The following is a 13,074-nucleotide window of genomic DNA, read 5'->3' as shown; positions in this document are numbered from 1 at the left end:
TCCAGAAGACTCACTTTCAATACAATTTATCAACTCTCCTTCTGTTCTTGATGATGACTACAGGTCATAACATAACTTTCTGAACAGAAGGCACAGTAGCCAACTATTCCAATTCTTAAAGCTATTTGTGAAACTGAGAAAAATATTTGTGAAAATAAGAAAAAAATTTGTTTGAAGAATTAGACAATTAAAAACCAAAGCGAAACCGAGGATGAAAAGATAGGTCTGAAAATATATCAGTTGTAAAAATAATAGAATCCATGCTATTTTATGCACAGTTGTTTATTCTTGTTCCATGTTTTAAAACTTGGACTCAGAAAAATCACAGGAAATATTGAGGTTTTACCCTCTTTTTTGTTTTCCACTAAAAGCACCATAGTTACACATCTTGATTCAATCGTCCTTCTCCACAATCACTTCTCCATAGAGCACCCTTCTTCTCTGCCGCAGCATGTGGAAGTAGAGTTGTGGAAATACTTGATAAAAGCATAAAAGAAAGCAAATTAGATGAAAAAATTCAACAGATCACATAAAACACAATTTTGCAGAATGAGCAAAAATTATGGCATACAGTGCTGCAGTTGGTTAAGGTAAATAATAAGAAGTCATTAACATTGCAGTGAATTACAAAACAATAATTACTCAAAAGTCAGACAAGGTCCCCTGAATATATACTCTGTGTTCAAGGAATTTTGCTTCAATGCTTTCTTTCTAGAAACAGGACTTAATCACATTCTGGCAGTGCCTGAAGCCTTCAAACCTGTGCTAAGGTAAGCATGTTTGAATTAAGACTTTGAGGATACAAATTTAACCTACTTATTCAAGTCTCAAGTGAGAAGATCCCTTTCTCCTGGCCCTCTGTCATCTATTATATTACTGTCCTGCTGACAGATTTGATTCTTATACTTAATGGTTAGAAAACTGGATTTATTCCTTAAACATTAAGTTGTATAAACAGCTGTAAAACCATTAATAAGTTATGACAGCTTAGGACATTTTTTACTCACATCAATCTCACTTGTTGGCCTTCATGATTTCCTGTGACAAAAAATTTCAGTGTATGTACATATTATGAAAGTCCATGCTTAAGGTTTCTTTCTCCCTTTATGAATGCAAATCTCAGACCTTTTAACTTCAGTTTTCCTCTTTCTCTGTTTCTCTCTAACCTGCTACCTTGTTTCTAACCTCAATGTACAGATTATTCAAAATATTCTATTATATATTCTGTTAGTAATGTTATCTAAAATATTACATGTTCCTAGTTTGATCTAGCCCCATTTGTGGCAGTGCATCTGAATCAGGTTGCTTTCTCCTCGTCTTCACTGCTTAGGTACCTGTGGAAATAACACTGGAAGTGAAAGACAGATAGTCTCTCTACCCTTAGCTTAGTTCGGCCAATTGATCTGTGGCTTCTGGTATCCGTTAAGCACAAGGACAAACTGATTAAACCAGGGACTAAAGATGTTCTGAGAGGTCTGGGGGCAAGGAAGGAAGGGCTGATTTGTGTGAAAATGAAATCTTGGAGAATATCGTTTCAAGTTTTTCCCAAGCATGCTCGAATTGTGATTTTTCAGAGGTAAATGAGCATTCGTAGCAATAACAACACAGTAAATCTCTGGCACAGTTTGCAGGACCGTTTTTAAGCCATTGCTTCAAAGTGGCTGAGGCACTAGGAAGTCTCAGTGACACAGCCACAGACATTTTTGTGTGTAAGCAAAAAGTTTTTTTACTTTGTACAAGTCTTAGAAATGTTTTTAGCATTTTCACTGAATTTTCTGACAGGTTATGTTCTGAGACAAATAACAGGACAGAACATTTCAGTCTAACCAATTAAAGCACAGCAAAGCTTGGAACAAGAGAAAGCAGGCTTTTACAGTAGAAAATGTTCAGCTAATTTTACTACAGGCAGTGCTTCCAGCATTGCTGATGACTGATTATTATGCTGTTAAAACGTTTCTACAGTTAAATAATACTTACATGGCACATAGGAGAACATGACAATAATAAGGAAGTAATAGTAGTCAAAGGAGACATTATATTTGTTGGGAAGTCTCAGTGAAAACATTCCTGTTTTCTTCACATAGGGTAAAGCAGCATATATGGTTAGCAGTTCACCTGCAACTCCAGCAGGATACAAAATGATAAAAAAGTTGTATCTGCATTAAAAAGTAAAAAAAACTTTGTGAGAAACACTCCACAAATTTAAAATTTTCTCTTGTTATTATTAGTGGCACAGCAATGTATTACAGTAGTCCTTGCACCAAAATCAAAGACCACATCCAGACTTGGCAAAGAACACCAGTTTCATTTAGTTATGATGGAGTTGCTTAGATTTACAGAGCATGCATTCATCAGTGCTTTTATTTAAAAACAGTGAAGTATCAGAGTGTTTGTATGTCTTTATAATAAAACAATCCTCAAACTTGTAGTCTCCAATAATGATTTTTTTTACATGTACTGATCTTGGCTCCTGTTGCTATTGACAGGATTCAGACCAGGACTGAATCCCAAATTCAGATGATCCTACATATTTTCATCACAGTGCATGCACACTTGGTCAACTATATGTATTATAATTTATTTGAAGATAATGAAAACATTGAGAAACATCAGTTTGTTTTACTTGCTACCACATGGGAAATTCAAATAATACTACATTTACCACTAATGGAAATTGGAATAAAAAAATAAAAGAAAATGGCAGTGCCAGAAACTTATCAGCTCCATTTTTAAGTGAGAAGAAGATGTTCAAATCAAAGACGAAGCATTCAGTTTAAAGAAAATGTGGTTTGAATGCCACAGGCCACATAGGCAGTGACAAAATGAAAAACTGTAATCAAAAGGCTTTGTGCTGTCCTTACACACAGTGCACCATGGATATGCAGGTTCTCCTAAGGAAAAATTCTCCAGTTCATGCAGGGAACAGCAATGACAGCTGTGGCACAGAAGAAAGGCACAGTGTGCACTCCCTGACCAAAAGAGACGAGATCCAAAACAGCAGCGACTAAACAAGAAAGCCTCCTAGAAGTAAACGGCCTTAGAGGACTTGCAGTCAGATTACAGATTTGGGACTAGGGAAATCACAGAATCACAGAATGGGTCAAGTTAGAGGGGACCATAGTGGATCATCTGGTCCAACCTTCTTGCTCAAGCAGGATCATCTCAGAGCACGTGGCACAGGATTGTGTCCAGACAGGTCTTGCATATCTCCAGTGAGGGACACTCCATAACCTCTCTGAGCAACCTGTTGCAGTGCTCAGTCACCTTCACATTAAAGAAGTTCTTCATCATATTCAAGTGGAACTTCCTGTGCATCAGTTTCTGTCCATTGCCTCTTGCCCTACTGCTTGGCACCACTGGGAACACCATGGATTAGGGGAGGTATTAGAAGGAACTGATGCAATGATTTACACACTGTGTGTCTCTATGCAGTTAAAAAAACCCCAACAATTCTGAACTAAAATTTGAAGCATACCAATTCCATTAACAACAGACAGGAGAATCTTTTACAATTATAAGCTAAAGATCAGAAATTCCAGCTCTATTGGAGTACTGAATTTATGTTCAGTTCTGCTGTTTGTTTATCCATAAGTCTGGATGGGATATTTTGGACTCTATGAAAAGATAACACATTTTCAAGTGTTTTGTTTATAATATATTTCACCACATAACTCTGCTGTTAGAATGTCGATTTTCCCTATTGTCTATTTTAAGGAAACAAAATCTTGTCATTCAAGACACACTGACCTGATGGCAAAAAGTATATCTGTCAATGGACGCATATTTCTTTCTGAAGCCTACATAAAAATCTATTAATGACAGCCAACCTGATTATTTTTAAGTTTGCCATTTAATGCTTAAACATAACCAAGTCTATCACCTTAGGTACTAGCAAAAATATAACATATTATAGGAATGGACATAAATATCAGACATATCAAAGAAGTATATTAGAAGCATCAAAACTGAATTATCTATAAAACAAAAATTAAGGAAAATAACAAACTCTTTTAAATAAGAGTCACCTGCACTGAATGTAGGTTAGATATTTTCCTTTTAACATCCTGTCTTACATGTATTTTTAAAATAATGAATAGAGAGAATAGTCTTCCAGTCTCCAGATAAACAGGCAGTCTTCGTAATATATGTGATCTAATGGCCAACCCTAAGTATGCTTCAAAATACAAATAGTTTTGATATGGAATACACTTTTTATGTGGGCTAAACTAAGTCAATATTTAACTTCACTACATGGATATAATCTTACAAAAGCTCTGATAAAGCAGAACTTCATATAAAGTAATAATACGCACACAGATTGAGTGACAACAATGCCCACATTTTCAAAGAACTGACATCCACAAAGACTAGCACAGGTGCTTAATTTTGGGCACAGTATTCAAAAGCATCATACTAAAGTTAAAAGAGGACTCCAAAAATAAAGGAAAACATTTAAGAGTAAGTGACAGCAGAGCTCAAACTGTGAGACATGGAAAGCAATGAATAAATCAGACCCCAAAAATCTTAGCTAAAATACTTTTAACATTTAAAACCAAGCAACAATGATGCCAAGTACAGAAAGCAACCAACTTGCACTTTGCTGACAAATAACGAAAGCTCAAAACTCTGCTCTCCTGAGTGTTAGCTCAGCATGCGAGAAACTACCATGCACAGAACCATGAGAGACTGAAGTGCAAGAGATCTCCACCTGGCCCATTTAATGAAGTATGGCAAATGGTTGAGCAGGTTGAATGTGTAGAAGGAATATCGAGTAATCTCTGTCACAGTCCATACCACCAGAAAAAGAATAACGCTCTCCTCATTCTGGATCTGCAGAAGTATAAAGAACCAACATTTTCTTCATCCTTAAGCCTCTTTTCTGTGCAAATGCAACAGACTTCTCTTTAAGACACATGGAACAGAACTAACATCTTGTAAAGAAAGAAGATTTTGTCATAAAAGTGATAAGCTGAAACCATTACCATGTACAGTAAATACATCATATGTATGTACTAACATACAGACATTTTGCAAACTGAGTAATCTTTATCCATTATGCAAATATCAAATATAAACCTCCATAATCATGCATATTCCTCCTCTTTTTTCTCTACCTGCATTTTCACTACACTAACGGCCTCTCTCTTTTATTTGTGGTTGACTCACTTGTTTATTTTCTTACTCCTTAAAACAGTAAGAACAAAACAATGCTACAGAAGATATGTTCTTTTCATAATGAGTTTTTAACCGTCCTGCATTTCACTACTCTGTCTCCTAGACTTTCTCTTACTTTTTATCTTGCTTCTTCCTCACTGTATAATGCACGTTTCCATGAAATTTTAGACAAAAGGAATTGCTTTGTATAATCTGCTAACTGGAACTTGGTCACAGAAGATCAAGTTTGGCAGACTTCAGGGAGCTCTAAGACAGTTAAGTAGGTGGAGCACAGATGGCTCATTAAATGAAGAGTAGTTGGTAAATCAGGAGCTTTGGGTAAACCCACTCAACAATCCTGTTTAAGATTTAAGTTCTGAGTCATTAAACTGCCTCATCAGTAGGTAGCACATCTCTGCTATTTCAAAACATTGGCTCTTTTTCACTCTTGAGTGAACAAATAAACAAAAGTCCCCAAATACAGAGAAAGCTCATGGGGATCTATTACAAACACCACCTTCTGAGAAGAAGAATTACACACAAGTAATTTTCTTTTCTTTAAGAGGGAGGAATTCTGTAATAAACTTCCATGTCTGAAGGCTGAAAAGCTCCAGGGACGTCTGTGAAATAAAATAAAGTAACACAAGTTTTGTTAAAATTACAAAAAAGGAAAATGATTTTTTAAAATAAAATGCAACACGGTGACAAAGCTTACTATTATCTCCAAGATGCTGAAAATCCACAACTCTGTCAAAAGTCAAGAAGAATGGTAAGTGCTCATAAAATCACCCCCTCAATGTGTCAGTCAAAGAAGGTGCACTTTTAGTGGATCTCACCAACATCATAAAAAAAACTGGGATATAAAAATAACACCAAAATCACAAACGAAATAGGAACAACTGAAATGCAAAGACATCCAAACTAAGAAGCAAAAGTAAAGACAGAATTAGGCTGTTCTTTGCCTCACGCAATTAGAGACAAACATTGATAACCCAAACTTGGATTCATGTCACAGTGCTAAATCCAAGTTGAAGAGCTTTTAAATAAGTATGCAGAGAATTTCTATCTGTTGCCTTGCAAATCTCCAGTCAAGTGGAGAGATCTGGATCTGGCTATTATCACTGACATGCCTCTCACCACCTAAAGTGACCCTGAACATTCATGCCTGCTAAGCAATAACAGCATGAAATACAATCAGACATACATTCACATATATTTTTTCTTGGACACAGCTTGACCTACTGTCCTGTAGATAAAGGAAATAAAAGAAAATACTGGATATGCTAAAGATTTAATCCACTGTAGATAATAAAAAATGGCAAAATGCAGTGGTAAGTCCAGCCTCTGTGTAAACATTCAATATAAAAAACCTTGTTAATCTTTGAGACATTTTCCCTTAAGGAAACAATGAAAACACTTAGCTTACCAAAAAAACCCCAACAAATTATGAAAAGCCTATTCCATGTGAGGAAAAGCAACAGTAAAGAAAAAGATGCAGTGTAGAAAATGAGTCCTCTGTGAACTGAAACAAAGAGATTTGGTAACTGAGGCAGGTGCTAGGATAACCCATTTGCAGAAAGGCCTATGCCATCTGCTGGTGAGATAGTTCAATGGCTCAGCTTTTCAAGTTCTAAAGAAACTCAGGAGCACAAAATCCTTCACTTAATTCTTACATGCCTTTCACAGAAAGCAGACCTCAGAAACTGATCCAAATGTCCTACCTACGAGCTGTAAGCAGTCTGCTTCTTTCATTCTGCTAACGAATCACTAGCCTTACAATAGCCACCTACAGCCAGGCAAACAAACTATAGTCATTTATACAGGACCTTAAGTGCCACTGTGGCATGCTGGATGTGCATTTACGCATGTCATCAAATGTTAATACTACCATAACATTTAAATTCTGAGATAGTTCCTGAAATAAACTGCAAAATCGCAACCATGTTTATTGAGGTAAATTCAATATGAGACAATTTAAATACATAAATTTACATTTTATTTATATTAATTCAGCAAGTGCTAATTAAAGTTTTTGAAAGGGAACTGGTAACACTGTGGTAGATTTGCGGCTAAATAATAGCAGTAGTCATTGATCTCGCCTAGGCAGACCACAGCCGGCACAATGCCAAAGACACTGCTGATTCACAGGCAAGACCCAGACTCAGTTTCCTGGGAAGAAGCACATAAATTCCATTTTTTAACCCCAACTTCCAAGATTGCACTCGAGTACGTAAGCATACTCATTAAGGAACATCATTAATTTTTAAACTGGTCTTCCTTGTGAAATGAGAACTGTATTAATAGCTTCTCCTTAAAAACAATCAAAACATAACTTGCTTACGCACATACCTGTTTTATACTATGTGCAATGAACCACACCATGAAGATTCTTGAACTCACTTGGACCCCAGTCACAAGCACAGATGTGCGAACTATTCCTTAAAAAGAGAAACATGTTATCTCTGTTCCACAATTCATGTTTTAACTAGTTATAGGAGAAACTAAAACAAAGAACTCACCAACTGCACAGTGGACTACCTGTAAATAAAAATAAGTTAGAGGTTACAGATGTGCAGCATGTTACTAGCTACACTATAAGCATGGCCTTTTGATATTAATATAAACCTAGGCTTAATTCTGAAGGGAAGGGTCCTTGGTCTCCAACTAACAGAAAAGAAATTCACGGCAGAGCCCTGGCAACAATGGGCTCAGGATTTCAGCTGTGCAAGCACATGGAAGATATTTATTTTCAAAACTAATTGTATATATCAGACATTTAGATATTTACAAAGCACTTTATTTTCAACTAGCAAATTTCCCTTCCATTACCTTATTCAAAGAAGAATTTTACAGGACAGAATTTTACTATATACAGCTGGCGACATGATTTTAATAGTATGAACTAGAGACTTTGTGGCAGATTGAGGAAAAAAGTTAAAATGTAGATAGGCACTCTTTGTTGTGCCTGGGAAAGAACTGCAAGTGCTCAATAAACCCAACAGCTTCCTTCCATAGATGTACATGAATCCGATCTGGAAACAAGCAGAAGCAGGAAAGGCACACAGGATAGTAAGTCCAGTATAAGGAGTAATAAGTAAGCTATAATCTCTGGAGATGGTGGTGAAATACCTACAACACTAGAGGGTTGATCTGCTCGCTGGAATGCATTTGAATTTTTGCCTTTTTCATTCAAGACTCTCAAATCAAAGCAGTTCCCAGGCACAGTTTGATTTAAAGAAATACTAGAATCAAGGTTGAAAAAAATGTGCCCACTTGTTTCAAGTAATCACCTTGCCCCCCCTTCATTAAATAATAAAACCCCTTTATGAAATAGTAAACTTAAAAGGACTTTTAGTACTAATATAATACTTTGATTTTAAATTCAGGATAATAATGTGTTTTGCCTATGAATATGCAGTATTCAGTAAAGCAAACTAATGTTTAAAATTTACCTCAAGCAAAGCAAATGTCTGGAAAAATTTAAGCGTCTTTTGAACGCTTCTGAATAAGCCTCTATGTGTTCCTTTCTGTATATAAAACCGCACCATGGCAATACCTAATACCAGCCACCTACAAAAGAAAGAGAATGGATACATTTCAAATTAGAATTCTAAAAATATCCATCCATCGTAAATAATTTAGTATTTTTCTTTACAGAATATCTTTGCTTCTTCACTTGTCCGTGTTCTTAGATTATCAAAAATATCTTTAGACATAAATATTATAATGTTGTGTAAACATTACACTCTTATCTCTTTACTTGGAAAAGGATGGAGAACGACTTGCTACCTTCAGAGGATTTACTTGAATTGAGAGAACCCCCAAAACCACCAATCCATCAGACTTTTCACTAGCAGGGACTCCATATTTTTACTATTAAATCCTCATGCATCTCTACCATTAATTACTGTTATTTGAAAACACATGATGAACTTGGCACTGAAGCCACTGTTTGGGTTGCAGGTTGAATGAGTAAAGGACCAGAACCTATGCCCATCAGTTTTATACTTTTCACAGCCCCTCAACTCATTGATTTCAGGACTGACTAGTGTTCTGAATGCTTCTGTTTGTGATTGTCCAACTGAAGTTACCATTACTATTATGTTTTCAATAGTGTTGAGAAGTGATCTTTAAAAATCAGGTGGCAAAGTGCTGAAAGATGGATGTTCTATGCTCCTGGCTTCCAGAGGCAGGTATACTTAAATAGCACATTTGAGGATGTTGGATTATTTTTATTTTTGGGGGGGGGGGAGGGGGAAGCTGAACAATTATGCCAACTAATAACCCTTCCAATGTAAAAGAAAGAGAGTTACAGTATCTTTTAATCATACTAGAATTTCATACAAAACTTAAATTGAATGGAAATTGAGATTAAAGAAAAGTAAACTTCTAAACTGTGGTTGGTTGATCACCGTCAGCCCAGACTCTGTACAATAACCCAAGGCATGCGCAGTTCCTTCCACATAATAAATCCGTATTTATCTAATTAAGATTTTCAAAAGAGTGTACTATACGTTCCTTTATCATAGAATCATAGTATGATTTGTGTTGGAAAGGACTTTAGAGATCATTTACTTCCAACCCTCCTGCCATGGGCAGGGACACCTTTCCCTAGACCAGGTTGCTCAGAGCCCCATCCAACCTGGCCTTGGACACTTCCAGGGATGGGGCAAGCACAGGTTCTTTGGGCAACGTATGCAAGTGTCTCACCACCCTCACAGTAAAGAATTTCTTCCTAATATATAATATAAACCTGCCTTCTTTCAGTTTAAAGCCATTCCCCCTTGTCCTATCACTACAGGTCCTTGTGAAAAGTCCCTCTCCAGCTTTCTTGTGGGCTCCCTTCAGATACCAAAAGTTGCAATAATGTCACCCTGGAGCCTTCTCCTCTCCAGACTAGACAACCTCAACTCTCTCAACCTTTCAGAGCTATACCACATTTATAAAGACATCATACTAGCAAGATGACTCAAAACTTCAGGTTTCAATCCACAAAGACTAAGAAAGTACAAAAATTCTTTAATATAGACACAGACATAACCAGAGCTATGGATAGCTATTTTGAGAGATAAAAATAAAACCCCAAAATTAAAACAATTTTAGTTTAACTTCTTGTCTGATGATACCGGGAAAAATTACTGAGTTCTTTCATTCCCCATAGGCCACAGCAAGCACGCTGTACAGCGACATGAGTTCTGGCTAAGGAAGGGCCCAAGCAACAAAGCAGAGGGGTCTGAGAAAAACTCAGAGGCAGATTCAGAGAGCACATAAACATTCAGAGAAATATTTACATAAACATTTGGATAAATATTTAACTCATCTGCTGTTCCTATACTCCTCCCTAAGCATAAGGTATTGGTTAATACTGGAAACAGGGTATCAGGAAATACTAATCTTTTGGTCAGATCCGTTGTGGTGTAACAGCATGAGAGTCGCATGGATCATGACAGGTCCCTGTTCACCTCAGATGGCACGTACTTCAGTATCAGCCCCTTAACAACTCTTACGCAAGGTGGCTACTGCTATGCAGTCACTTGGCATGGCCCATCCCAGCATTTCATGACAGCATTTCAAACTCACATAGTAAGTCAGGCTTCCCCACATGGTAGGAATGATTCCCCTTCTTGATCCCTTCTACTTTAAGCCCATGAATCCGATCTGCCAGAGCTCCAAAATTTTCCCCCGCAAGTGTCACTTAGATTTTATAACGGATTTTCAATATGAGCGGATTTATTTCAGGTGGTCTCCCACCATTGTGGAATTGAGGAATTACTGAAATATCACTTGTAGTTCTCCACAGTAAAGCTGCCCTGTTTTATAGGGAAGTGTTTAACAAGAGGAGGATGACAGTGAGTTTACATCCAGCTGGCAGCATGAATGGTGACAGCAACAGCTCTGTCCTAGCCCTAGACTGAGAAGTCATAATACATCTAATCTAACAAGACATTCTCTGTCTCTTGTTCCATAACCAAAGCATTGGAGAGAGAAGTAATCTTGGACTACACTCAGAAGAAAAGACTGCAAATACGTTTTTCTTAAATAAATTTTATATGGACATGAATTTCTGTAGCTGGATTTATTTAGTTGTCAGTGGCTTTGACTGAGTATTGCAAATCACAAGGAAACGGAAAACACTTCCTATAATAAAGGCAGCATTTCCAGTTGGGGCTTCAGTAAGACTGAGTATTCATCTGTCATTTTAATCCCTTAAACCTGTGTTAGAAACACATGGAGTTATGCATTAGTTTGTTAAAACTCTAGAAATACTTTGCTATATTGCACTGTCTGGATAACTGGACCAATATGCTATTCTAGCTACTTATTTATCCCATGTAGTACCCCTGTTAAGTATTGCTCTATTTCATATGTTTATTTTTTTCTCTTAAATTGTACCCAAAAAAGATTATAAGAATTTGTTCCTATCTCTTTTTTTTCCCTCCATTTCCACATAAAATATCCAATTTTGCATGTCTTAATCCTTTTTGATAAGAATGGCAGATGGGAGAGAAGGAAGTGGGAGATACTGAAGCAGCACCTAAGGTCAAAACTAATATGGTTCGATAATCTTTTAGAGACATATAAAAGTCTGTGGCAAGAGCCAGCGTTCATTAGCAAATTCACACATGGAGCACAAGTCTGGGAGTTCAATAAGGTAACAGTAACCCACCAGCTAGAAAAAAATGACTTTCAGTAAAAGCACTTTTCAAAAGGTGTTGCAGCAATATATGAACAGACTTAAATACATACTCATGATTCATGGATGATTGAGAGAAGAAAGCCATTAGGATCATATTCCTGGCTTTCTCCATCAGTACTTGAACTGCTTCAACTACAGCATGTCTGTTTTGCTTTATGGGATTCAAAGGACAGAGAATTCACTCTCTGGCAACCAAAGTAAAACTGATGAATATCACTGCAGAAGTTATAAAACGGTTAATTCCTAGCTTTCTTTTAAGCAGGTGGAAATTAAAAGGTTGGAAGTATTTTTCCCCAATAATTAGTCAACAGGGCAAATTTTCATTAAGCGGAAATAGGTGCTTCAAGCATTAATAACATAAACCTGAGTGTTCTTATGATCTGTTCCACTTTCCCTAGAGCAAAGCCTGACAGCACAGAGCACAAGCTCAAATGAACCCCCTGGGCTACCGAAACGCTTTCCCCTCCACCCGTCCCCGCTCATCACTGATGACCGCCGGTTCTGCGGGCCGCGCTCTCCCCTCCGGGAGCGGGGGTGGGCTTTGCTTGCCCAGAGCCGGGGCTCACGAACCCGAACGGGCTCCGCTCGCTCAGAGCAGGGGCCCATGGACCCGAACGCGCTGCCCCACACGGGACCCCGGGGCGTGAAGCTCCCGGCGGCACCGAGGGGTGCTTTCGCCTCCCCATCCGGAGGCGGGCGGCGGCGGCGGGGCGGCGGCGGCTGTGCCGAGGGACGCGTCATCCCGCCCGGCATGCCGGTGCCGGCTATACTTAACCTCGGCGGCGGGCGCCGGCGGCCGGCAGCGCTGCACCGTATTAGGCAATGCCCGGCGGGCCAGGATAGCTCCGATCCCGGCGGCTCTCCGCATCCCGGCTCTCTCGCCCCGCAGCCCCCCGGGCCCGCCGCGCCCCCGCCGCGCTGCCCCGGCCCCGCCGCTCCGCGCCCCGCGGAGCCGCCGAGATGCCGCCCGCGCCCGCTCACCCCGCGGTCATGGCGACGTTGTAGAAGATGAGCCAGGCTGTGGCCAGGGCGCCTAGCTTCCGTTTCTTGCCCTTCTCCTCCACCGCGCCGTTACCGCCTCCGTCCTCCTCGCTGGACGCCATGGTTGCCCCGGCCGGGAGCGCACAGCGGGAGGAGGGGCTCCCTCCGCGGCGGGGCTCGGCCGCTGACAGCCGGACCCGCGCTGTCTCTCACCCCATCTGTCTTCCCCGAGGCCGCTGCCG

The 13,074-nt window shown here is 39.1% G+C and overlaps 1 protein-coding gene across 2 annotated transcripts; it reads right to left on the bottom strand.

Moving 5' to 3' along the window:
* Nucleotides 1–264: 264 nt before the first annotated feature.
* Nucleotides 265–13,074, bottom strand: HACD1 (3-hydroxyacyl-CoA dehydratase 1). Of its 2 annotated transcripts, none has more exons than XM_027695606.1 (7): nt 12,833–13,074; nt 8,607–8,724; nt 7,674–7,692; nt 7,504–7,586; nt 4,709–4,830; nt 1,978–2,156; nt 265–476 (listed from the first exon to the last, which is right to left on the bottom strand). In XM_027695606.1, exons 1-7 carry the CDS (start codon nt 12,952–12,954, stop codon nt 394–396), a joined length of 726 nt encoding a protein of 241 aa, XP_027551407.1. In that variant the 5' UTR covers nt 12,955–13,074; the 3' UTR covers nt 265–393. The 2 variants fall into 2 exon arrangements, with proteins under 2 accessions (XP_027551407.1, XP_027551406.1); XM_027695605.1 differs by having other exon boundaries at nt 7,504–7,592; nt 12,833–13,070.

The sequence above is a fragment of the Neopelma chrysocephalum genome, unplaced genomic scaffold, assembly GCF_003984885.1.
Source record: "Neopelma chrysocephalum unplaced genomic scaffold, ASM398488v2 Primary Assembly neopelma1_102, whole genome shotgun sequence".
Taxonomy (NCBI): domain Eukaryota; kingdom Metazoa; phylum Chordata; class Aves; order Passeriformes; family Pipridae; genus Neopelma; species Neopelma chrysocephalum.
This window is presented reverse-complemented; position numbering and strand designations above follow the sequence as displayed.